Source organism: Schistocerca gregaria, chromosome 3 (assembly GCF_023897955.1).
Source record: "Schistocerca gregaria isolate iqSchGreg1 chromosome 3, iqSchGreg1.2, whole genome shotgun sequence".
NCBI classification, from domain to species: Eukaryota; Metazoa; Arthropoda; class Insecta; order Orthoptera; family Acrididae; genus Schistocerca; species Schistocerca gregaria.
The window spans coordinates 866,761,936-866,789,338 of NC_064922.1; the positions used below are offsets into that span (position 1 = coordinate 866,761,936).

Genomic DNA, 27,403 nt, shown 5'->3' on the forward strand with positions numbered 1-27,403 from the left:
GGACAAACTGCATACTGCGAGATGGCCGTATGTGGCAACAACCACACAGTGGGTTACCAAGGTTTCGAGGCCCACTTACAACCAGCACAGCAGGCAAAGGATGCAAGGCAAGGGCACACACAGAAACAAGACACCACCATCCCCTCCAGACACACACAAAGTAACAAAACAGGACAGCACACACAAACAAAACTTGGTTGAAAACTAGACCTGACACACCGAGGGCAACATATGCTGAAGTGGTTTCTTCACCAAGAAACCATGAAAGCGTAGCACAATCACCACAGCACCAGACAAATATGCGATAACAACACTGGGGAAGGCACAACAACAATGACCGGGTCCACCAAAACAGAGAAAGCTCTAGGGAACCCCAACGCAAAATGCAACAGAGAGTGCAAGCCTCTCCTCAGCAGCTCCCCAAAGCCACCCCCCCTCCCCTCAGATCAGTTGTTAGGCATTATGGTCCAGACCATGAACCTCAACATGGAGATGATGAAGTAATTCAGGGAGGTCCATAGACAGAATACGCAGATCCTCATTGCCCTTCAGACAGCAGTCCAGCAGTAGATTCTCTCTGTGCCTTCATCAGTAGCGGCAATACCCTATGATGGACAGACGACCAAATACTCAAGGGCTGACAATGTGCTCTTTAATGCAGATGGCATTGTTAATCAAGTGGTCGAATTCAGAGAATTCATGAAGGAGGTCTCAGGCGACATATGCAAGGTGACGGAAACCCAGCTCAAGATAGGAATCAAAGTGACAGTTCCCAATTACAATAGTTACCACGTTGAGAGGCCAACCCAAGGCGGAGCAGTGGCAATATACATAAAAAGAAGGATCCTCTACCATCAGCTATACTTCACAGCTAACAATAAAATCTATGCAGTGACAGTAGAATTAACCACTGCCGCCAGATCTGTAACAGTTGTTGCAATCTACTGACCTCAAATGAAGAAATAGACGAGGGAGATATAGCAGCAGTAGGGTAAATCGAAGGCAAACTCCTAATTGGAGGCGACTTCAATGCCAAGAACCCAGATTGGAACTCTAGAGTAACCTCCATAGCAGGCGCCAAATTGCAACAACAAGTGCACGGCCACCACTTTGAAACATGGGGTCCAGTCTAGCCCACACACTTTCCTGAAAATGGAAGTAGGCCCAACGTATTAGACGTAGCTCTCACTAGGAGGATCTAGGGGTTCATGGGTGCAAGGATGGTCAACAGAATGTCTTCTAATCACAATCATGTCATCTTCAATGCTGATGTGGGATAATGGGTAGCACTCCCATGGTACCAGATGTCCTACAAACGCACAGTCTGGGAATGATACCTCGAATATCGCTAGCGCTCCGCCACCTACTGCCAAAACAGTAGAGCAAGCGCTGTGAGGCTTAACAGTTACCATCTTGCAGGCAGCGGAAGATGTCACCCCCCTCAGACAGACAGGGCGCCCCTGAGACTGCAACTCTCGGAACATGTCTTAGGTCAAATTCGGCACACCAATAGAGTATCAAAGGTGTAGGAGATCATCAGAGATCAGGCCACCATGAAGCTGCTCAATCGTCTATAGAGACAGCTGAAGGCACCACTCAATAGCAGGAAACCAGCAGTGGCAAAACAGTCTCTCGACTCTCATAACAGATGATCATACACTCTGGCAAGACACCAGACAATTCACCAGAAGATGCGCTAGGAAGCCACCCCTGCACAGCTAGCGGGGAATGTTCTACAGCCAAGTTGAAAAGGCCAATGCCCTTGCCAATGCTTTCGAGAAGCAGTTCCAGGCGGCAGAGCCCCAAGATGAAGAGCAGGAGGATGTAGTTCATCATCAACTGGCTGTCTTTCTCAATGCAGAGGAGGACCCAGAAGACGAACTCGCACTTTTCGCTCCTGAAGACGTGGCAAAAGTAATTTGGTCCCTTCTGACAAAAAAGGCGCCAAGACATGACAGTGTAACCAATCAGTTAGTTAAAAACCTCACTCCCTCCCTCGGCGATCACACATCTCGCGAGCGTCTTACTTCATGCGAGTTCTCAGTTTGCCGGAAACACGTGGAAGTAGTCACGATACACAAACCAGGGAAACACCCTTTATTCCTGCAGCATTACTGGCCAATTAGCCTCCTGCCAACTCGCAGCAAGATCTATGAGCGCCTTCTGCTAATAACCATACAAGAGCTTACAGCCAGAGAGCAACTTCTACCACATTCCGACAGAACCACTCCGCCCCACAACAGATCACAAGAGTCGTTGTAGCCCTCTGTGCCTGCTTTAAATATACCTTTTCTAGGAGGTGGCTGTTCCTACTTTGACAGAGAAAGTTCAAGTCGTGTGATAGCTTTTTATATACAAGTTATGCATACAATGATTCCCCAGGAGCATAGTTAAGTTTATAAAAAGCTATCATAGGAATTGAACTTCCTCTGTCAAAGTAGAAACAGCCACCTCCAACAAAAGGCGTATTCATTCTGGCGTGTCACACAGATCGGTTCTGAGACGCGTATTGTACAAGGACCTGGTCATTCGTAGACTACACAGGGTTTTAGACGACACAGACTCGGGCCTGTTGCTTGCATATCCCTATCAATTCTGAGAAGACACAGGCTATGCTGATCAATCGGAGACTCGGGAGACATGGCAGTGTGTCAGAAGTGCGCAAGTAGCAGCATTACTGCATTTACTAGGCAATCTTGTATTTTAATAACTGTTTAAATTTTGTGTCTATTTGTTTGCGCTCTCTGTAGATTAGTTCAGACGTTCTTTGCACAACAGTTTTTAGCATGGATAGGGACTGCAACTGCTGTGTTCAGATGCAGGCTGAGTTGGCATCCCTTCGCTCCCAGCTTCAGGCAGTGTTGGCTTCGGTCCCTCAGCTTGAGGCTGTTGCCAATGGGCACCACCGTGGGGGTCTGGATGAAGGTTTGTTGGGAACGGCCAGCTCGTCCCACGCATCCCCCGATCGGACTACGACTGTGGTTGCCCGGGATACTGCCCGCATTGAGGCTGATCCCTCACCTGTGGTGGAGTGGGAGGTCGTCTCAAGGTGTGGCAGGGGGCGAAAGACATTCTGGAGGGCTGAACAGAAGGCCTCTCCAGTTTGTCTGACGAACCAGTTTCAGGCTCTGTCTCAGGCTGATACTGATCTTCAGCCTGACATGGCTGCTTGTCCTGTTCCAGAGGTTGCCCCTCAGTCTGCAAGATCTGGGCAGCTGCAGAGGGTGGGCTTACTGGTAGTTGGGAGCGCCAATGTCAGGCGCGTAATGGGGCCCCTTAGGGATATGGCAGCAAGAGAGGGGAAGAAAACCAATGTGCACTCCGTGTGCATACCGGGGGGAGTCATTCCACATGTGGAAAGGGTCCTTCCGGATGCCATGAAGGGTACAGGGTGCACCCACCTGCAGGTGTTCGCTCATGTCGGCACCAATGATATGTGTCGCTATGGATCGGAGGAAATCCTTTCTGGCTTCCGGCGGCTATTTGATTTGGTGAAGACTGCCAGTCTCGCTAGTGGGATAAAAGCAGAGCTGACCATCTGCAGCATCGTCGAGAGGACTGACTGCGGACCTTTGGTACAGAGCCAAGTGGAGGGTCTGAATCAGAGGCTGAGACGATTCTGCGACCATGTGGGCTGCTGATTCCTCGACTTGCGCCATAGGGTGGTCCACTACACGCAACAAGCGGCTACGCGGGTAGCAGGGGTTGCGTGGCGTGGGCTGGGTGGTTTTTTAGGTTAGATGGCCTTAGGCAAGTACAGAAAGGGCAACAGCCTCAACTGGTGCGGGGCAAAGTCAGGACATGTGGGGACCAAGCAGCAATCCGTATCGTAATTGTAAACTGTCGAAGCTGCGTTGGTAAAGTACCTGAACTCCAAACGCTAATAGAAAGCACCAAAGTTGACATCGTTATAGGTACAGAAAGCTGGCTGAAGCTAGAGATAAATTGTGCCGAAATTTTTACAAAGGTACAGACGGTGTTTAGAAAGGATAGACTGCATGCGACCGGTGGTGGAGTGTTCGTCGCTGTTAATAGTAGTTTATCCTGTAGTGAAGTAGAAGTGGATAGTTCCTGTGAATTATTATGGGTAGAGGTTACACTCAACAACCGAGCTAGGTTAATAATTGGCTCCTTTTACCGACCTCCCGACTCAGCAGCATTTGTTGCAGAACAACTGAGAGAATATTTGGAATACATTTCACATAAATTTTCTCAGCATGTTATAGTCTTAGGTGGAGATTTCAATTTACCAGATATAGACTGGGACACTCAGATGTTTAGGACAAATGGTAGGGACAGAGCATCGAGTGACATTATACTGGGTGCACTATCCGAAAATTACCTCGAGCAATTAAACAGAGAACCGACTCATGGAGATAACATCTTGGACCTACTGATAACAAACAGACCCAAACTTTTCGACTCTGTATGTGCAGAACAGGGAATCAGTGATCATAAGGCCGTTGCAGCATCCCTGAATATGGAAGTTAATAGGAATATAAAAAAAGGGAGGAAGGTTTATCTGTTTAGCAAGAGTAATAGAAGGCAGATTTTAGACTACCTAACAGATCGAAACGAAAAGTTCTGCTCCGACACTGACAATGTTGAGTGTTTATGGAAAAAGTTCAAGGCAATCGTAAAATGCGTTTTAGACAGGTACGTGGCGAGTAAAACTGTGAGCGACGGGAAAAACCCACCGCGGTTCAACAACTAAGTTAGAAAACTACTGCGAAAGCAAAGAGAGCTTCACTCCAAGTTTAAAAGCAGCCAAAACCTCTCAGACAAACAGAAGCTAAACGATGTCAAAGTTACCATAAGGAGGGCTATGCATTAAGCGTTCAGTAAATTCGAAAGTAAAATTCTACGTATCGACTTGACAGAAAATCCTAGGAAGTTCTGGTCTTACGTTAAATCAGTAAGTGACTCGAAACAGCATATCCACACACTCTGGGATGATGATGGCATTGAAACAGAGGATGACACACGTAAAGCTGAAATACTAAACACCTTTTCCAAAGCTGTTTCACAGAGGAAGACCGCACTGCAGTTCCTTCTCTAAATCCTCGCAGAAACGAAAAAATGGCTGACATCGAAATTAGTGTCCAAGGAATAGAAAAGCAACTGGAATCACTCAACAGAGGAAAGTCCACTGGACCTGACGGGATACCAATTCCATTCTACACAGAGTACGCGAAAGAACTTGCCCCCCTTCTAACAGCCGTGTTCCGCAAGTCTCTAGAGGAACGGAAGGTTCCAAATGATTGGAAAAGAGCACAGGTAGTCCCAGTCTTCAAGAAGGGTCGTCGAGCAGATGCGCAAAACTATAGACCTATATCTCTGACGTCGATCTGTTGTGGAATTTTAGAACATGTTTTTTGCTCGAGTATCATGTCGCTTTTGGAAACCCAGAATCTACTCTGTAGGAATCAACATGGATTCCGGAAACAGCGATCGTGTGAGACCCAACTCGCTTTATTTGTTCATGAGACCCAGAAAATATTAGATACAGGCTCCCAGGTAGATGCTATTTTTCTTGACTTCCGGAAGGCGTTCGATACAGTTCCGCACTGTCGCCTGATAAACGAAGTAAGAGCCTACGGAATATCAGACCAGCTGTGTAGCTGGATTGAAGAGTTTTTAGCGAACAGAACACAGCATGTTGTTATCAGTGGAGAGACGTCTACAAACGTTAAAGTAACCTCTGGCGTGCCACAGGGGAGTGTTATGGGACCATTGCTTTTTACAATATATATAAATGACCTAGTACATAGTGTCGGAAGTTCCATGTGGCTTTTCGTGGATGATGCTGTAGTATACAGAGAAGTTGCAGCATTAGAAAATTGTAGCGAAATGCAGGAAGATCTGCAGCGGATAGGCACTTGGTGCAGGGAGTGGCAACTGACCCTTAACGTAGACAAATGTAATGTAATGCGAATACATAGAAAGGAGGATCCATTATTGTATGATTATATGATAGCGGGACAAACACTGGTAGCAGTTACTTCTGTAAAATATGTGGGAGTATGCGTGCGGAACGATTTGAAGTGGAATGATCATATAAAATTAATTGTTGGTAAGGCGGGTACCAGGTTGAGATTCATTGGGAGAGTCCTTAGAAAATGTAGTCCATCAACAAAGGAGGTGGCTTACAAAACACTCGTTCGACCTATACTTGAGTATTGCTCATCAGTGTGGGATCCGTACCAGATCGGGTTGACGGAGGAGATAGGATCCAAAGAAGAGCGGCGCGTTTCGTCACAGGGTTACTTGGAAACCGTGATAGCGTTACGGAGATGTTTAACAAACTGAAGTGGCAGACTCTGCAAGAGAGGCGCTCTGCATCGCGGTGTAGCTTGCTGTCCAGGTTTCGAGAGGGTGCGTTTCTAGATGAGGTATCGAATATATTGCTTCCTCCTACTTATACCTCCCGAGGAGATCACGAATGTAAAATTAGAGAGATTAGAGCGCGCACGGAGGTTTTCAGACAGTCGTTCTTCCCGCGAACCATACGCGACTGGAACAGGAAAGGGAGGTAATGACAGTGGCACGTAAAGTGCCCTCCGCCACATACCGTTGGGTGGCTTGCGGAGTATAAATTTAGATGTAGATGTAGATGTAGACATGGACCCCCTTAACGCCTCCCCCCCCCCCCCTCCAGCTCCTCCTACACGATACCCAACTCACTTGGTGCAGAACCACTAAGTGCATTGGCGTGACCTTGGTCTCTCGTCTTACGTGGAAGCCCCACATAGACGAGGTTCACATGCAGGTCCATGCCAGAATGTCCACCCTCTATCACATCCTTAACTCAACCAGCTCCCTTTCCTGGTCTATAGGGGTAAAGGTGTACCACTCACTTATAAGGCCAATTATGGAATATATGTGCTCTGCTTGGTGATTCGCGGCCAAGCAATGTCTGCACAGACGATCTGCACACCACTGCTGAAGTTTCCTTACTTAAAGAGCATTTTCCAAGATCTGGCAAGGGCTTTCTATGAGAACTCTTCCAGATCTGGAAATGACCTCATCCACTACCCAGGACGGTATGACATGTCCCCCAACAAGCACAAACGTCCGATGACTATCTTCGACAGGTTTTTTAGATTAGAGGACCCATCCCTTGGGTGGAAACACGATTTCCTTTTAAATCAGTCACAGCGACCTCAGAGAATCTAGGTCCTCACAGATCAGAAATAGAAAAGATTAATATGATTTTAGTAAACTGCAGGAGCATTCAAGGAAAGGTCCCAGAATTAGTATCGTTTATTGAAGGCAATAAAGCACAGATAGTATTGGGAACAGAAAGCTGGTTGAAGCCAGACGTCAGTGACAACGAAATCCTGTGTTCAGACTGGAATATTTATCGTAAGGATAGGTTGGTAGCCAATGGTGGCGGCGTGTTTACTGCAGTAAAAAACTCGATAAAATCTAGTGAGGTTATCACGGATTCCGAATGTGAATTAAACTAGGTGAAACTGAGTATCAAACAACGGTCAAAAATGGTGATCGGATATTTTATAGACCCCTGGGTCAGGATATGTAGTTGTAGAGAGCTGCAGAGCTTTGCAGAATATCATTATTAATTTTCCTGATCAAGGCGTTATAATAGGAGATGACTTCTACTTGCCAGGTATAGATTGGGAGTGTTATACCATCAAAACTGGTGCCAGAGACAGGGAATCGCGTGACATTATTCTGGATGTTTTGTCCAAAAATTACTTTGAGCAGATAGGTAGAGAATCAACTCGTGAGGGTAACGTCTTAGACCTCCTGGCGACAAACAGACCTGAACTTATCGAATCAGTTAACGTAGAGGAAGTTGTCAGTGATATTAAGGCTGTTACAACATGTATGACGACGGGTCCTGCAAGGAATGTTAAGAAATGCAGGAAGATATATTTGCTCAGTAAGGCTGTTGGGATACAAATTTCAGAATATCTCAGCAGTCAGCATTAAATATTCTGTGGTGAAGACGAAGATGTGGAGAACAAACGGAAAAAATTCAAACGTATCGTTCTATATGCCCTAGACAAGTGTATAAAGACTAAGGTTGTAAGGGATGGGAAAGATACACGCTCTATTCGCGAGTGGAACGCGGTTGGAGGGATCAGATTGTGGTACAGAAGGTACCCACCATCGCACACCATTAGGTGACTTGCGGAGTGTGATGTAGATGTAGATGTAAGTCGAAGCGAAAAATACGAATCTCCCATTCCTATTTCCGTTCCTTCAACCCTGACACGTCCACCTCAATAGCTGAGTGGCGCCAGCACGGTAGCTCAGCGTGTTCGGTCAGAGAGTTAGCTGCTCTCTGTAACAAAATAATAAGAAAACAACCCTGAGTTAATGGACCAATGATGAATGTGAGTAAGCGTCATGGGACGTCCGCCCCGAACCAATAGAGCGAACAATACGGAACAAAACGAGATTAAAAAAAAGTGGCCACCGTGACGGAATGTCATGCTTAGGGGCCTGGGTTCGATTCCTGAATGGGTTTGAGAGTTTCTCCGCTGAGGGACTGGGTGTTGTATTGTCTTCGTCATTATCACCTCATCCTCATCGACGCGCAAGTCGCCGCGCCGCAGTGGCGTCACTCAAAAAGACTTGCACCAGGCGATCGGTCTACCAGACGGGAGGCCCCAGCCACAAGACATTTCATTTCACCCCTGACACAAACAGAACAATCATCACAGTACATAGACTTCTTAAAAACATAGGAAAAAATCACATACACAATTGGAGGAAAAGCCAAAAGGGGAAAGTACTAGATGAGAGAGAGAGAGAGAGACCGAGCATGATCCCAACTCTTAGCCTGAAGATGACTAGTAGGAAAATCATCGAAATTTTCTGGCAGTTCGACACCCAGACTCCGCCTATAACCCGCGGAGACTTCAGAAACGAACAGCACTAGACCAATCTAAGTTTAAAGAAAAAATGTTTCCTGAATTTATATGTTTGTTTCTCTGTACTATGGAGTAAATACCTGAGTAGAAATATAATTTATTTAGTTTGAAATACAGATATACTATCAAAAATGTTACGAGATCGGATGACAAGTTTTTGTAGGCTGATAGTCTGCAAATGCTACGTATATATTTGTTTGGTCTTTGCGACAGCAACTGTGAACTTTTTGCATTAATTTTCCATTTCCTTGAAGTTATCTCAGTTGAATCATTGGTTCTAGGGATGAATAAACGTGAAATTATTAAAACAATGGGCTCTATTTTGTGAGGTTTAGATGATTCCATTTCTTAAAGTCGGAAGATCTGTAGACTCTGGCACGTAGATGTTTGATTTATAGCTTTAAGTTACGTCATCACTTGTATCTTAACTTCGTCTGCCACACTGTGATGTTTTTTCTATTACCCCACTAACATATCACAGTTCGGGCGAAGAGATGATATACGGCATCTTTCTTTCTTTCTGCCTTTACACGAATTAAACCGTCTGATTTCTCCGTGTATAGCGGCAGAGATGCCCACTTCTGGGCATCATATAATAATCATCAACGTTGTTTTTTGTATAACCAGACACTCGCGAGTCATCAGCGTTATATTTTGTATAGATAAACAATCGCGAATATCATGTCTCCCACAATAATTCGATATCGAAACAGTAAACGTGTTAACTGTCGTGCTGGCATTAATACGAACTTCAAATATTTTGATTCAGAAACTAAATTACAGGAACAACTTGTAAACATCAACTTGTAGCCTCATATTAAGAAAAGCGGTTAAAACCTCTCCTTTAGTCAATGAGAACAACTGTCACTCATACTTGTTGCGCACATATGCTTCCTTTATTTCAATAGCTATATTTAAAAATTGGCGGGGAATGCTTTTTTATGTAAGTAGCCTTTGATACAGAGATACATGTGCTTTGGATTGTAATAAACAGACTTTCCTAAAGGAAGGTAAACAATGTACGATTGAACAACATTGGTCCAATTATTCGCCAACGAAATTCAGCTTATGTGGGTGCTTCTTTTCGAAGCTTGCGCAAATGGCGTTTCCTTTCCTTAAGAGAGCGTGGCAATTAGGTTGAAGTGTATGTAGGGATGGATAAATGTGGGAAAGTGTATTTCTCCCCTTTGAAAAAGAAACTGAGTTGTGCTCTGTGTTACTTACCGTTACATGTAGATGCTTTAATACGAACTTAACAGTTCAGATTTGATTCTACTTCTGCACATGTAAACAAAACTCGCATCATGGAGTCAATGTGTAGCATTGCGCGCGTAGAGTGAAAACGCGTTTTTTTCTGGTTGAAGTATTGAACTGTTGTGTGACTATCGGTTCTTGTCGTGTCAAGTTAAAGTGACATTAGTTGGTGAATGCTATGCTTACTTTCAGTACGTCAACGCACGAAGAATATTTAGTTTTAATGCCTTAAGAAATTGCTGAGGTAAGTACTATAGTTTCACGTAACTAATACGATAAGTTATTTGTAAACATCATCTCATATAATGCAGTAAATTCGGTTATATATTGACTGTTTGTCTGAATAAATAGCAGAAATTACACGCCATGTTCGCTTTACGTTGGCCTCTATAGTTACGTAAATGATTCAGGACTGGGTATTTGTAGAACAGCATATGAAGAATTCCTTGACAGAAAGCTATGAGACGGTGGGTTATCGAGCAGTCGCGATCAGCATACGATTTGTTTGCTAATCATTTTAGATTCAAAGTAAATCTCGTTTCAACATTTTGAGGAAGTACTTTTTTCACCATTTAGAACTAGTTTGAAGTTTGTAAGCACATACAGCCCTCTCTCAGTTGTCAGGTATTTTGTTTATCTTCGAGTAAATTTGAGCCATTTTCAGCCCTGGCAACAGACCAATTAATTATGTATTCAGCAATACATATTTGTTAGAAGTTGTGCTGTCGGGAGCTTTTCACAAGTACGTTATACTTTATGGTCTTGCATACATTTAAAAAGTACAGTACTTTATCTGGCATAATTTTTCCACCGCTGAACTGTAAAAAGCATAAATAAAGATTCTACAGGTGGGGGCTGCATACTGCCATTTCTGTTTGAAATGCATTGTCACAGAGTGTTTTCATCATCTCCATCCTACATCTTTATATGCTTCTCTTGTGCAGAAGTGCTTTATTTGTTCAGCTTTGTCATGGTTTTCACACATGTCTGTACCAAATTACATCTTGTTTCTCATGAACTTAGTTCACATTACATTTTTTCTACTGAGAAATGTTGACTAAGGAAGGTGGCACAATGATTAATATAATTGTATTTGGGAGAAGCGGAGTTCAGGTATCTGTCCCTGGTTTTGGTTTAGGTGCTGTTTTCCTTAAACCCTGTGATTACATTTCTAAGAGGTGCTGGTAGAAGCAGGTCTCTTAGAGGAAAGAATTTTGATAATTCTGCAAATGGTTCTGTTGAAAGAATGTGGATGATCTCCTTCCTGATAATTGTTGCCCGTTCTGAGTGCTTCATCTCTAAAGATGTCTTATTGGAGGGAGGTTACTCTAGGTTCATCTTCTTTCCTTCCTTTAAACTTTTATCACAGACATTGATCAGTCTCATTTCTGTTATCTCCCCCAGATTTTTCTGGCCTTATCGTCTCTCTCTATTTATGCTGGGTTACATTGAATTGTTAGTGCTTCAAAGTGTTTTGCCAGATATTCTGTATTACACATAAAATTTACTGCGTTGGTGTTCTGCACCTTTCTTTTATTAATAGAAATTTTAAGACCTGTATTTGTAGTGTTACTCTTGCTACCTCCCATGTCTCCTGCATTACCTCTAGTTTTGTATCATGATGTTTGATATTATTTGATATTCGACAGATTACTGTTAGCAGGCCTACTTAGCAATAGGCAAGCGTATTACAGTGAATTGTGGCATAGTATCAGAACTCACAATGACAGCAGCCCTGCAGCAAGGCGGAAGCGTGTTTACGAAGCTCTCATTAATTTAAGCGATTAATATTGATGTAAGAGCTAATTTAGTTAATATTACATTTTAGACTAGTGCATTTACCTTATATATAATCTATCTGTTGAAGGTTTCGCTTTTCTAAACGCAATTAGGCCTACATCGAAAAGGAAGTATTTCGTAAAGGCCGGCAGTCACGAGTTTGTTTAGATATTTAGGTATAAATTTTGTACGAGTGTAGATATTTGTTTTTGACTGGACTTAGTGCTTCAAAGTTCAATTAATTTCTCTCTCTTCCAGAATTTGTGTGGTTGATTAAAAGTTTCTGAATTAAGTTTGTTTGTTTACATTAGTGTTTAGTTACGTAGTAGTACAGGTTATGAAACTGTTGTGTTGTTCAAGTTATTTTCTGCTTTTGTGTTACGTTTTACCATCAAACTATGTGTGACAAGTGTGGTGGTTGCTGTAGAAATTTGAAAAAGGATGTGTTCTGTGTAGACTATAGGTTGTGGTTTCATTGGGGCGAGTGCAGCGGAGAGGAAGTGAGAGTAGATAATGAAACTCTTCCGTGGCAGTGTAGGTTATGTACAAAGGACAGAAAAAATCGTGGAACAGGAGGCAAAGATTTGTGCCCTTAAGGCTGAATTAGAAATCGCGAATTTAGAATTATGTAAGCTTAGGGAGGAAAATGTAGCAAGCAAAGGGCAAAAAGGGAAACAATTGATAAAACTTCTGAAATTCAGTTAGCAAATCAGTTGGCTTTGCTATCTGAAGTAGTGGAGGAAGGGCCTCATTCAGATGTAGCTGAATGTAGGTTGGAGCAGAATACTAGCTTAAGGAAAAAAGACAGGTTGGGACCAAAACAGAATAGGAAAAGAAAAATTCAACTTATAGGTAGCAGTCATGGGAGGGGTGTGGGCCAACAGCTTCAGGAGAAATTAGGGACAGAGTACCAGGTAACAAGTTTTGTGAAACCAAGTGTTAGCCTTAGCCAGGTGACAGAAAACTTAGGTCAGTTATGCGACTTTGAGAAGGAAGATCAGGTAATTATAGATGGAGGAGCAGGAAACATCCAGGCTATGACCTTGATAAAATAGGAGCAGAAACTGGGCACATAAATGAGGGGTTTGTGGAGGTCTTTCAGTGCCATGATCAGCCCTGGGTAAACACTGCTGTAAGTCGTGTTAACACTGAACTGAACGGGATGCTCCAGACACTGGCAAAGTCTCACATGAGTGTTGTTCCAGTTGATGCTATTGATAGGTGGGGTTACACTACACATGCCCTGCACCTTAATAGGAAGGGGAAAGATAAGTTAGCTTCTCTATTCAAGCAGATACTGTAAGGGGGCCACAGTAACACAAGGGGTGATCCCTGTGGTTATTGGGACCAGGCAGACAGGTCTTTTAGGTTAAAGCCAAATTTCAGACAGACAACAACCAAGGAAAATAGAAGAGAAGAAACTTCATGTACAGCAAATAGGGATAAAGCTAAGGGTGGTATCAACTTACTTCACAAATTATCAGGGGATAAAGTAGACGAGCTGATAATGTGTCTAGATAATCTCAAAAATAAGAATGAGATTGATGTACTCTGTCTGTCTGAGCACCATGTAACTGTGGGGATGGAAAATGTCAGTATAAATGGGTATAATTTAGAATCTTACACATGTAGATCTAGTGTGGATAAAGGAGGAGTTGCCATTTTCATAAAACAAGGGTATAAATACAGAACTGTTGAAGTAAGCAAATTTTGTGTCAATCAGCACTTTGAGGTTGGTGCATGTGAACTTCAGCTAGGTAATGTTGTGTTGATATTAGCAACAGTGTACAGGTCTCCACTAGGAGATTGGGAGCTATTTATAAAAAAAGTTTGACTCCCTATTATGCTGTCTGTCAGACAAAAAGAAGAAGTTATTAATCTGTGGTGATTTCAATGTTAACTTTCTAAGCAATTCTGATAGGAAAAGTGAACTAGAAGTATTGTTAACAGCATATAACTTACAATCGGCGATCCGTTTCCCTACACATATAGCTCAGCACAGTAGTACTCTAATAGATAATGTATTTGTACAGCAAGAGAATGTAGAACAAACACATGCTTTCCCTGTGGTAAATGGATTGTCTGGTCATGATGCACAACTGATTAACTTACAAAACCTAACAGGGTGTACACTTCAGAAACCATTAAGTAAAAGTGTGTGGGTGGTCAACCCGGTACCTATAGATAACTTCAGAGAAAGTTTAGGAAATGTAAACTGAGAAGATGTATACAATGAGCCAAATGCTAATAATAAATGCCACATATTTCTTGATAAATTTATATCCCTTTTTGAACATTGTTTTCCAAAGAAAATTACTAAATGTAACACCACAAACTTTTCAAAGAAACCTTTGGTTACTACAGGTATTAAAGTGTCTTCAGAAATAAAATGAAAACTGTATGAGACAGCAAGAACTAGTAAAGATCCAGAAATAGTTTTCCACTATAAAAATTATTGTAACATACTGGGAAAAGTTGTAAGGAAATCAAGAAATATGTATGTTAGAGAGGAAATAATAAAATCAAATCAATATGGAATGTTGTTAGAAGGGTGACAGAAAAAGTAACCACTGGGGTAGGTAGTATCACTGTTAAAGAGAATGAGACCATCTTAACCAACAGTACACAGGTAGCCAATGTATTTAACAATCACTTCTTAAGTGTAGGAGAAAAAAAATTGGTGAGAATAGTTTAAAAGAAAAAGCCAGACAGTACATGGAAGAGTTGTTTTGAAAAATTTTAGTATGATTAAGTTTCATCTAAAACCTCTTGTGAAATAAGGAAAATTATTAAAGCTTTGAAAAATAAATGTTCCGTTGGAGTAGATGACATCTCTAACAAGTTATTAAAGTAATGTGGAGCAATTACAGCTGATGTTTTGAGTCACATATGTAATGCATCACTGACTCAGGGTATTTTTCCATACAGGTTCAAATATGCCATTGTCAGGCCTCTCTGCGAAAAGGATGTCAATAATTACTGGCCAGTATTCTTGCTTACAGCATTTTCAAAAATCTTTGAGAAAGTAATGTACTCAAGAGTGGTTAGCCGTCTCAGCAGTAATGGGATACTTAGTAAATCACAGTTCGGGTTTCAGAAATGCTGTTCCACTGAGACAGCAATATATAATTTCACTGTCCACATAATAGTCTTTAAATAGTAAAATGTCTCCAGTAGGAATATTCTGTGACTTATCCAAAGCATTTGATTGTGTGAACCATGACATGATGTTAGAGAAATTACAATTCTATGGTGTAAATGGAACAGCGTATGAATGGCTTAAGTCATATCTACAGAACAGGAAGCAAAATGTCTCTTTATATGGTCCAAGTGAAACAAAGGAGTTTGCCACTTCATCAAATTCCTGCGGTGAAATCACATTAGATGTTCCACAAGGTTCGATCATGGGTCCCCCTCCTGTTCTTGATATATGTGAATGACCTCCCTTCTTATGTGAAACAAGATGCTGAACTGACACTGTTTGCTGATGATACAAGCAAAATTATTAATCCAGTTAAAGAAAGTCCGATAGAAAAATAATACAAATAAGGTCTTTGGAACAGTTATTAATCGGTTTTCTGTGAATGGGCTTGCTCTGAACTTTGAAAAAACACTGCTGAAAAAAGTGTAATTTCTTCAATAAACATAACACATCAAAAGAAGTGAATAGCCAGGGTAGAGCATACTAAGTTTTTGGGTGTACATATAGATGAGAATCTTAATTGGAAAATTCATATTTCGGATCTCCTAAAGTGACTCAGTTCAGCAACTTTTGCAATCAGAATTATTGCCAATTTTGAGGATGTAGAAATTAGTAAGCTAACATACTTTGCATACTTCCACTCTCTGACGTCATACGGAATAATATTCTGGGGGAACTCAACACTAAGTCAAAAGGTATTCACTGCTCAAAAGAAAGTAGCTAGAATAATGTGTGGGGTTCATAGTCGCTTATGTTTCAGGCATCTGTTTAAAAGGTTAGGAATTCTTACAACCGCTTCACGGTACATTTACTCAGTAATGAAATTTTTTCTCAACAACATGGACCAGTTTAAAATCAACAGTGACATTCATGATTACAATATCAGAAAAAAGAAAGACCTACACTATCGTCTACTTAACCTGTCTTTGGCACAGAAAGGTAAAATATGCTGCAATAAAACTTTTTGATAAATTACCAGATGAAATAAAATGTCTGACAGACAGCAGTAATAACTTCAAAATCAAATTGAAATCATACCTCCTTGACAACTCTTTCTATACCATAGATGAATTCTTGAATATGGGTAAATAAATCTGGAGATATAATATATGCATTTTGTGCCATTTAAGGGAATGGGATATATTATAGAAATATCTAGATATAACACTCTAATGAAGAAAAAAAAAAAAAAAAAAAAACTTGTTTCCTGTGCGCATTTCTTGTGCATTTGACACGTTCCACATCATAATGGTCTTTCTGTGCTATTGATCAATGGAAGACGTAATAAAAAAAAAAAATTACTGTTAATATAAGGCTTTCCTTTGGCTTCCCACCACCCACCCTTGCAGGGATTATGCATTTTATTCGTATGCTTATAGGTCATTAAAAGCCACTTTTTGGACCCTCTTTGCATTTTTCAATATGGTGCATAGATAAACATTAGGCCTTGCCTTAGTCAGTGTGTTACCACAACTATTATTTGGCTTTAACTGTTGTTTGTTTAGCTGACGCTCAACCAATTTTTTCCTTTAGGTATCCCCAGAGGAACAGCACATGGATCGAGGTCTGGCCTATTGGGGGAGGGGGGGGGGGTGGGGCAATTTTGTCCGTCATTGAAACTACTTGGAAACCTGAGTGAAATGATCTGCATGTCGAAATGCTCATGTAAATACTCCAACACAGTGTTTTCAGTATGTGGCCTTGCTCCATCTTGCATGAACCACTGTGTGTTGAAGGGCAAGGCAGTAGCAAGAAGCTGTGGAATGAAGCTGTGGCGAAACATGCTCAAATAACGCTTGCTGTTCACAAGTTTCTTCAAAGAAAAAAGGGTCCAAAAAGTCCGTGAAATTGCTGCTCACGCTGTAATCCTCTGAGCATAATGTTGTTGTTCATGAAGCACTTGTGGGTTTTCAGTGGCCCAAAAGTGTAAATTTTGTTTGTCAACCACACCATCTAAATGAAAATGCACCTCGTCTGAAAACCAAACGTTGTTGAGAGTTTCTTCCCTATCCTCTGGCCACTGAGCAAACAGTAGTCTCTGCTGCTTGTGTTCTTCAGTGAGCTTCTGTTCACAGGTCATCTTGTGTGGGTACATATGGAGGTCACCTTTAAGAATGCGTTGAACGGAGCGTCTGGATATTCCCAGTTGCACTGCTGCCTTTCTACTCGATTTCCCGGGACTTCCCTGTACGGCAACTCGTACTGCTTCAATATTCTCTGGCGAACAACCAGTCTTAGGCCGAGGTCGCTTCGCTTCCAATACTGTTCCTTCTTGTACAAATTTATCCTACAACCTGTGGATGGTCTTCTTGCAAGGGACCCATCGTTTGTTAAACTGTTGTCAAAAACGCCTCTGAGTCACAGCAAGGCTTTTCGTTTCATGAGTAAGTAACACAATTGCTGATCGTTGCTGTGTCGTCAGTCTTCCGTTGTCAGCCACTGCTGCTTACTAGTCTCCTAGCGGCAGTATTGTGAATTACACGTCATTTCGTAACTCATTTGTTTTTCCAAGCTCTGCTGGTACTGCTGTAAAGATCCCAGCGGGATATCTAATGTGCGTCGTAAATTGTGAAAGAAACAATTGGTAACACATTTTGTGCACCACCCTGTAGTATCATGACATATTTATATTCAATATCACTTTCTAGACATACAGAGCTAATTAATGAAGGCTTGTGAGCATTGTTAAGCTGACAATATTTCCGTTTTGTAGCAAATCTGGAGTTTGGATTCCATTGTGTTTCTGTGTTTGTATTCCTTTATGTTCCTGTGCTTTGCAGCATTAGTAATCTCACAATTTCTGTTTCAATATACCTGACTGGAAACACTAGACTCATGTAACTGCATACAGCCAGAAGTGGTAGGAATTTTGGTTATGTAGGATGCTAACACATTAACATAAACGACGTACAAGTGAGTTTCCCCATGCAGCATGTTTATAACCTTTTACATACTATTTATTGTAGCTTCATCAATTAGTCAAGTGAACAGTTGTCACCCTTGTTGTGCCGTAAAGTCACTTTGCAGTTGATGAAGTTTTATTGCTAGTTGTCTTCTAGTTTTCGTTCCAGCATTTCATGGAATGTTCGATACAAGTTGCCAGCTTTGGCCGGTGGTGTGATGTTAGTGGCTGCTGTCACGTCACTTTTTTTATGCACGTATATTCACAGTTTTGTTTTTAGTTGGTGAAGCAAATGAATATGAAAGGGGGGGGGGGGGGAGGACCTTGTTGTGGTACCAGATTGACCTGTAGCATAGCCTGAGATACAAGTTAGATTGGGAGGTAATAGCTTGGTTGAGAGTTAGCAAACAAATGAATGTGATACTTAAAACAAAACTGGTTGTGGTGACAGAGAGCTCTGTAGCTTTGACCAACATCTAGGTTACATTGATTGGATGGTGACAGTTTGGTTGTGAGTTGATGGCATTTGCCGCATGTTTCCTATGTCACTGTTCAAAGCTGACAACTTGTATGGAACATTCCTTTGAATCCTGTATGGCCTTCTCCAAACAGATTTGTGTGGTATTTAGACTCTTTCTGTGCGGCTGAGCACATTTGTGATTTTCTGTCCCGTGCACAACTCTGGTTCTTTAGTATCCAGTATTTCAGATTTTTTTCTGTTCACTGAAATATGTCAAAACATTACTGCATAATCAGAGGAAATAAATGCTTTGTGTAAAACTACCTTTCAATTGAAAAAAGGAAGAAAGGTCATTAGGCCTACAGATGGAGGACAAGCTCAGAATGTTGCAATGATAGCAAACAAAATCGGTCATGCCCCTTCAAAGGAACCATCCTGGCATTTGCACAAAATAGTTTAGGGTAATCACGGTAAACCTAACTCCGGATGGCTGGACGTGGATTTGAATAGTCACCCTCCTGATGAATCTAGTGTTACCAGTCAGGTATATTGAAATAGAAATTGAGAGATTACTAATGCTGTACAGCACAAAAACATAGCGCAATACAAACACAGAAACATAATGGAATCCAAACTCCAGATTTGCTATAAAACAGAAAAATTGTCGGCTTAACAATGCTTGCATGTCTTTTTCCGCAGTCTGGAGACAATATTCGCAATGCCGTGTCTCATGTGATTATTTTGATATGGCCTACCACGGAGAGCCTTTTCCGAGGTATTGCGCTGCACTACAAGGCACAACTGTGCATTCACGAGAACTCAGCTCTGATGTACTGCGTTTGTTTGCAAGGCTGTTGATGAAAGAGAATGGCAGCTACAAACGAGTTCGCATTATGTACACAACCGCCTTTCAACATAAACACAAAAGGGAACATCCAGAGTGACTGTTGGTGGGTAATTTGGAAATATGCATAACTTTTTTTGGTGAGTGTATATGAAGTAACTTTGTCTTTCAAATTAGATCTTCTGCTGTCAAACTACTTGACAAACGCTGCAACCTTGATGGATAAGTTTCTGCTCAAAAAAAAACTTATTTTAGCCCATATTCATTTTTTATTATAAGAAAAGCAAAACTATTTTTTACAGTTGCTTCTAAAATTAAAGTTATTGCACTTTGTTGAAGAAATTGAAATGCTCTCCACTTCGTGTAGGCTACATGGTAAGCATTCTAATTGTTGCATGTCTACTAGATATTAACCAGAGACAAGGATGGACAGTATTTTTATTAACTTTGGTGCGTATATGAAATGTATGGAATTGTCCAAGAAGCAGCATGAAGCCGGGCGAAGTGGCCGTGCGGTTCTAGGTGCTACAGTCTGGAGCTGAGCGACCGCTACGGTCGCAGGTTCGAATCCTGCCTCGGGCATGGATGTGTGTGATGTCCTTAGGTTAGTTAGGTTTAATAAGTTCTAAATTCTAGGCGAATGATGACCTCAGAAGTTAAGTTGCATAGTGCTCAGAGCCAAGAAGAATGAAACAAGGAAGTTCTTTATAAAAGTAAACAATGCTATAAGACAATGTGCTCCAATAACCAGTATGATTAGAGATGAAGAAGAAACATAATAACCGAGAGTAACCAGACTCAGGAAAATTGGCGAAGATACTTTAATGACCTCCTGAATCGAGGGATAGAGCAAGCAGAGGATGTCTCTAATGATTGTGAGCAAGGATTGGATGATGATTAGTCAGTGGATGGCCTAGGGTTAGAGGGTGTTAAAAAAACTTTAAGGAAACTGAAGAATAACAAGGCCTCCAGCACTGATAGCATTCCTGCAGGATTGCTAAAACGTGGAGGAGCAACATTAGAGCATTCTCTGTTTGAACTTATCACTCTCATTCGGGAACAGGAAATAATACCAGATGAAAGGGATGAAGGAATATTATGTCTTATACATAAAAATAGCGCCCGAATGGAATGTAGAAACCACCATGGAATCACCCTCTTGAACCTGGAGTACAAGGTGTTACCTGATATATTTCTTATTGACTGCTCTCACAGGTGGGTAAAGAAACTGTAACATACCAAAGCGGTTTCGACGAGGAAGGTCAACAATATTCCAGATAACATGCACCAAATTTTGGATAAAGCATTTGAATGTAGAATAGGAACACCACCTCTTTATTGACTTTATTGCTGCATGTGACAGCATCAGTAGAAACCGGTTGTTTCATGCTTTACAGGAGGTGGGGATACATGGAAAGCTCTTGAGAATGGTTACAATGATGGTGTCTGATGTAAGAAGCTGCATTTGATTTTGAGGAAATTACTCAGACCCCCTGGAAACAAAAAAAATGTGCCATGTCAAGGAGATGGATTAACACACTATTATTTAATGTAGCACTTGAGAAGGTGATTAGGGAAACAGGCCAACAGACCGGGGCACCATCTTTTACAAGTCAGTGCAGATTTTAGCATATGCAGATGACGCAAGCATCATAGCACGGACAGTACCAGCACTGAAAGAAGCTTTTACAGCCTTAGGTCAAGGAAGTAAGAAGATGAATCTTATGATAAATGGAGATAAAACTAAATATATGGCCTGTGATAAAGCATATCAACCCAATATGCCGTCAACTTTCAGTGTGAATGGATACACATTTGAAAGAGTTGATAGCTTCAAGTATCGTGGTTCCACAGTCCCTTGCTTTAATGACATGTCAACTGAAATTAAGATTAGGCTGATATCAGCAAATAAAACATTTATTTCGCTTTGAGTAATTTATTCCGTAAAGACTCCTCAGCTGCCAACAAAATTCGCTATTTATAAAAGCCTTGTTAGACCATTTCTCATTTATGCTTCAGAAACATGGCCCTTGACAGAAACTGATTCAAGGCTGTTTGACGGATTTGAGAGGAAAGTTTTGAGAAGAATAATTGGCCCGGTGTATGACAGAGAACAGTGGAAGAAAAGGCACAATGCAGAATTGTACACTATATATGCTTTTGCTCCTGTAACAAAAATCAAATGATCAGGAAGGATAAGATGGGCAGGTCATGTGGCAAGAATGGAGGAGTCTGAGGTGATAAAGGAGACTCTCTTTGTTAATCCAGGAGGACAAATAGGGCAAAGTCGACCTCCATCAAGGTGGCTGGATGGAGTGGAAGAAGACCTACTGAAGCTTGGATGCAGAAATTGGAGGAGGGTAGCATGTGACCATGAAGTAAGGCGGAAGCTTGTTGGGAAGGCCAAGGTTCGTCCTGGAGTGTAGCACTACAGAAGAAGAAAGAATATTTTTTCTAACTGCACATTATAAATATGGGATACACTTTATTCAATAAATGTATTTCCTGTTGTTAATAAATATGATCTTAGTAATTAACTTACCAACACAGATAGGTAAAGACAGTGGGAATTGATAATGTTTTCTTCGGTGAAAAGAGAGAAAATTGAGAAAATAACTGTTTACCCAGTAACAAATGCTCTCTCTGATCATGATACACATTTAGTTAGGATAGATAAGATATTGCCTTGCAGTATGGATGCTCCACTGCAGTATGGATACTCCTCAGTGGAATTCAGTTAGAATAATTAATGACTCAAGGACAATTGTTTTTAAGAATAGTTTACAACAAATAACTTGGGGTGAAATTTATAATGAACCAAGTGTTAACATAAAATTTAATCTATTCAGTGATAAAGCTTTATCATTATTTGAAAATATTGTTCTGCAAAAGCTAAAAGAAAGGACATCAAACAACCACTTACAAAACCATGGAACACTAAATGGATAGTAGAAAGTATAGGGACAAAAAGCTCAAGAGAAAAATCACAGCACTGTTTTGAAAAGAAACTCTTATAAAATTCAGTCATAGGAATGTATCAGCAACTTCTCCCTCTGAAATTAAGAAAATAAAAGTTTTGAGAAGGTGATGTCTTCTAAAATAGTATCTCACCAGAGCAACGACAACATCCTCAGCAAATCACAGTTCCAATTTCATGAGAGTTATTTTATTAAGAATGCCATTTCCTTGTTCATTCAAAGGTTCAAAAGCATTAAATAATAAAATAGCACCTATGGGTATTTTCTGTGCCCTATCTAAAGGTATTTGACTCCATGAATCACAGTATTCTCTGAGATAAATTAAAGTTTTATGGAATTGATGGTATAGCCAACCAATAGGTAATATCCTATCTAACCAAAAGAATGCAGAAAGTTTTACTTAGCAATCCAAACAATGTATTCCAGGGACATTATACTGACGGGGGAAAAATCAAGTATGGAGTTCTCCAAGGCTCAGTCTTTAGATCCATTATTGTTCCTCAAATAAGTAAATGTTCTTCTGTCTGATAGACAGCAAGCAGAATTAGTTCTTTTTTCAGATGGCTCTACTATTGAAATCAGACTAAGCATACATACATAAATAAAAGAAATAGTAAACTCTTCTTAAAAGTATCATTGACTGGTTTTCTGTGAATGGTCTCACCCTCAGTTTTGAAAAGTCGCAACATATTCAGCTATGCACATATATGGGTACAGCACCAATGATAAGTGTCACACACAGTGAATAAATTTTATATGGGGTGGAAAACTCAAAATTCTTCAGTTTCCACATTGATGAGAATTTAAACTGGAATAGTTACGTTTTGGAAATCTAAAAGCAACTTAGTTCAGACTCATTTGGAAATCTTGGGGAGGGACAAATTAGTAAGTTGACATATTTTGTATATTTTCATTCAGTTACGTCATATGGAATAACATTCTGGGGTCACTCTCTCTTTAAGAAAGTAAGTCTTCTTCATTGCTCAAAAATTGCTGTAATAATAATATGTGGTGCTCATCCATGATCACCTTGTGCTACACATGCAAACTAAGGTGACACTCAGCACTGTTGAGTGTGGCCATGAAAGGGGAATGCCTTTATGATTGAATCAGCCAATGCGCTGAGTGTCATCTTAGTAAAGTAGAACTCTCTTCAATGAGTTTGAAGTTCTGACTACTGTGTCACTGTATATTTATTCTAACAAAGAGATAGAGGGGCTGGCCAGTACTTACCTCAGCTCAATACAGCCGGTAGATTCACAAAACAGAACAGAAAATTTACATTCCTAGCTTTTGGAACTTTGTTCCTTCATCAGGGAGGAGAGAGGGGAAAAAGGGAAAATGGATTCAGTTACTCACTACCCAGGTTATGAAGCAACAGGGAAAGGTAAACAGGGAGGGTAGTAAGGATGGAGGCATGGTTGTCAGAGGGAAGCCAAAGATATTCTACTGTTAAGTTTTGTGCCAGCTTCAAACCAAAGAGGATGCATAAAGAAGTAAAGAGGCATATAGTATAAAGATAAACACAACTATGTAGGATGAAAAGATGCGTGAATGGCTAAAGAGGAGAGGGGAAAAAGGAGAGGACTGAGGAGTAAATGGGAGTGAGGTTGGTTAACGTAGTTCAGTCTAGGGGGATGGCGGAATGAAGGATATGTTGGAGTTGAAGTTCCCATATCCGCAGGTCCGAGGGACTGGTGTTGGGTGGGAGAAGCCAAATGGCACGTACATTGTAGGAGGTTCCTAGGTCCCTAGAATTATGCTGGACGGCATGCTCTGTTACTGGGTAATGGACATCTCCTAGGCGGACAGTTCGTCTGTGCCCATTCATGTGCTCAGCCAGTTTAGTTGTTGTCATACTGATGTAAAAGGCTGTGCAGTGCAGGCATGTCAGCTGATAAATGACGTGTTGTTTCACATGTGGCCCTGCCTTGAATTGTGTTTGTTTTACCAGTAGCAGGACTGGAGTAGGTGGTTGTGGGGGAGGGGGAGGGGGGATGCATGGGGCAGGTTTTGCAGCAAGGTCAGTTACAGGGGTAGGAACCGCTGGGTAGAGAAGGTGGTCTGGGAATATTGTAGGGTTTGGGGGTAGGAACTCCAGCTCATGAATGGGTACAGACGAACTGTCCGCCTAGGAGATGTCCATTACTCAGTAACAGAGCATGCCGTCTAGCATAATTCTAGGGACCTAGGAACCTCCTACAATGTACGTGCCATTTGGCTTCTCCCACCCAACACCAGTCCCTCGGAACTGCGGAGATGGGAACTTGCACTCCAACATATCCTTCATCCCGCCATCCTCCTGGACTGAACTACGTTAACCAACCTCACTCCCATTTACTCCTCAGTCTTCTCCCTTTTCCCTCTCCTCTTTAGCCATTCGCGCATCTTTTCATCCTACATAGTTGTGTTTATCTTTATACTATATACCTCTTTACTTCTTTATGCATCCTCTTTGGTTTGAAGCTGGCACAAAACTTAACAGTAGAATATCTTTGGCTTCCCTCTGACAACCATGCCTCCATCCTTGCCACCCTCCCTGTTTACCTTTCTCTGTTGCTTCATAACCTGGGTAGTGAGTAACTGAATCCACTTTCCCTTTTTCCCCTCTCTCCTCCCTGATGAAGGAACAAAGTTCCGAAAGCTAGGAATGTAGATTTTCTGTTCTGTTTTGTGAATCTACCGGCTGTAGTGAGCTGAGGTAAGTACTGGCCAGCCCCTCTTTCTCTTGGTTAGTATTTGTTTCACATCTTAATATGAGATTTTACATTAATCATGTATATTTTTTCTCTCTGTCCTGTGCAGTTCAAAAGGAACTATGATGTAAATATTTGCAATACCAGAAGTAAGAATGACACATGTTACTTCACATTAAGGTTGTCTTAATGCAGTAAGTGGTTCACAGTGTTGCCGTGAAAATTTTTGATATATAATCTGCTGATATAAAATGTCTGACAGACAGCGAAGAGTGAAAAACAAGCTGAAAAAGCTTATCCGTGAGAACACCACCTGTTCTGCAAAAGAGTTCCTATTATTGTAGTTTTAAATGTGGGGGGTAGGAATTACTAACTCACAAATGTATATTAAAATAAAAGACCTTATGAATGTTCAGTATGTAGCTATATTTACAAATTAATTTGTGATGTGAATGTAAAATGATGTGTTCCACATCATTATGATTTATTGCATAAATCATCCACAGAACATGAAACTAACTATGATGCACCAGTTGAAAGCTTGCATGTGAGTCTTCATATTGAATTTTTGATAGAACAGTAGGAGGAACTGAAAGGTTTACAGTGGAAGCATCAGCATCTAAGCGATTTGTTGATGAAAGGAGAAAAGGTAACTAACTGTCTTTGCTGTATCTGCTTCCCATAAAGCTTGATACAGGTAGTATGTAAAGAGCAGTAACAACGTATTGTATAGAACATGAACAAGAATGCACATTTATAGTAGAAACATTTTAGTGGTTTGGAGTGCAAGATGACTATTTGAAAGTATGAAACGAATTTGAGCTATGGAACAGCTGACCAAAGTAATCATTACAGTAAAAGTGACGAAAGGCTAAATGTGTGTCAACAATGATGGTAGGCTGTGTGTGTTGGTCTGTGAGTTGGGTCACATTACGAAATGAGACAAATATATTTGTGTGAGGGATAGAGGGCGAACGGTAACCTTATAAACATAAATCGAACAGTTATTAATTTTTCTGTTACCCTATTGATCATGTCACCGAGACTTTAGATACACAAAAATGTTCATGAAAGCACCGATGTAATAACCGTTGAAAGCGTTACGGAATAGAATTCGTATTTTTTTTGTGTACATGAGCTTCCGCATTACTTGAACATATATGCATTGTCCCAAGTATATATATTACGGGCTAATACGGACACTCTGATGTAATGTGATGCCTAGGTAAATATCAAAACATAATACGTTTATAGTAGGTCATACACACTTGCACTTTGATGTTCACACAATATATCTTGTTTCCTTAACTCTGGACCCAGATTTCGACCCGCGTTTATTTACAGAAGTTACCTAAGTTAGTAAGTAATAGGATACACATTTTTCTTTGCTAACGAACCCGTGGTTCATCAGAACATAAGTTGTTTGTTGTTTTAGCTACTATCGTGTTGTATTTGTCTCCCACAAAGTTGATGCAGCCATGTTTCTTTTTGCGCGTTTGTGCTGCCATCACTTGTCGAACCGGCGCAAGTTTTGTGGGAGAAGCTAAAGCCATTTTGTGACAGTTCACCTATTTAGGCTTGTTTCACCCAAGGGGATTATTTGCCGTTTCTGTTAATGTGAGATGTTTGTGACAGTAAACACTGGAATTGTGTAAGTTGTTGCTGAACTTTGATAATTATTTTGCTCGTGCATTGGGAATGAATTGAGGAGGCGGGTCTAGTGTTGTTTACAAACGAAGATATCGCCGTCATGGGTGGTAGCAACTTTGCGTTTTGTGTGCCAGTTGTATGTTGCGTTCCTACAGTTAATTTTAGGAGCGTTCGTCATACTTTCACTCGAAAGCAATAAGATTGGATTGTAGAGAAGGCACCTAACGCTTAAATGGCACTTCACTAAACCGAAACCAGTGGTACAGTTTTGCTTCTTTGCAGGAGACTACGCATTCTCCGATGCAAAAGATGAAGTAACTCCATCACTATATTGGCTGTACACGATGACAGACGTCAAGAGGAATGGATCGGGGAAGATATATTGCCATCTTTGCAGATGTTACGAGCGTTATCCACGTCAGGTGAGTTGTATGTTTAGTCACGGTACTTGTCTTCTGTTTCTTCAAGACTGTTTCCAAACGTTTTCAGTGGAGGTCAATGTTTTGCCATAGTGACAAGAATTGTTCAGCTGTCTTGTTTAACTCTTTCTGTAGATGAGAAAAATGCCATCGTGTTCAGTTGTTATCGACATTCCTTTCAGTTTGGCCTTCTGATATTTTAGTACAGTAGACTACAGCCATAACCCCAGTGAGTATTTGTTACGTTGTCGCTATGGGTACACTTTGCTTTAGTGTTTAAAATTTTCAGCTCACACTTTCCTTATTTTGGTGTCAA

At 41.0% G+C, this 27,403-nt stretch overlaps 1 protein-coding gene across 4 annotated transcripts in view; it reads left to right on the forward strand.

Moving 5' to 3' along the window:
* The first annotated feature begins 9,500 nt into the window (after positions 1 to 9,500).
* The window catches only part of LOC126354889 (general transcriptional corepressor trfA-like), a 104,450-nt gene continuing 86,547 nt past the window's right edge, over positions 9,501 to 27,403 (forward strand). Inside the window, exons 1-2 of one of the 4 annotated variants that reach the window (XM_050004936.1) lie at positions 9,501 to 10,401; positions 26,951 to 27,090. In XM_050004936.1, coding sequence (XP_049860893.1) covers positions 27,013 to 27,090 — 78 coding nt within the window. In that variant the 5' untranslated portion in view covers positions 9,501 to 10,401; positions 26,951 to 27,012. Of the gene's footprint in view, positions 10,402 to 26,522; positions 26,670 to 26,950; positions 27,091 to 27,403 lie in introns of those variants that run through there. The other 3 variants (XM_050004937.1, XM_050004935.1, XM_050004940.1) reach the window with 3 other exon arrangements.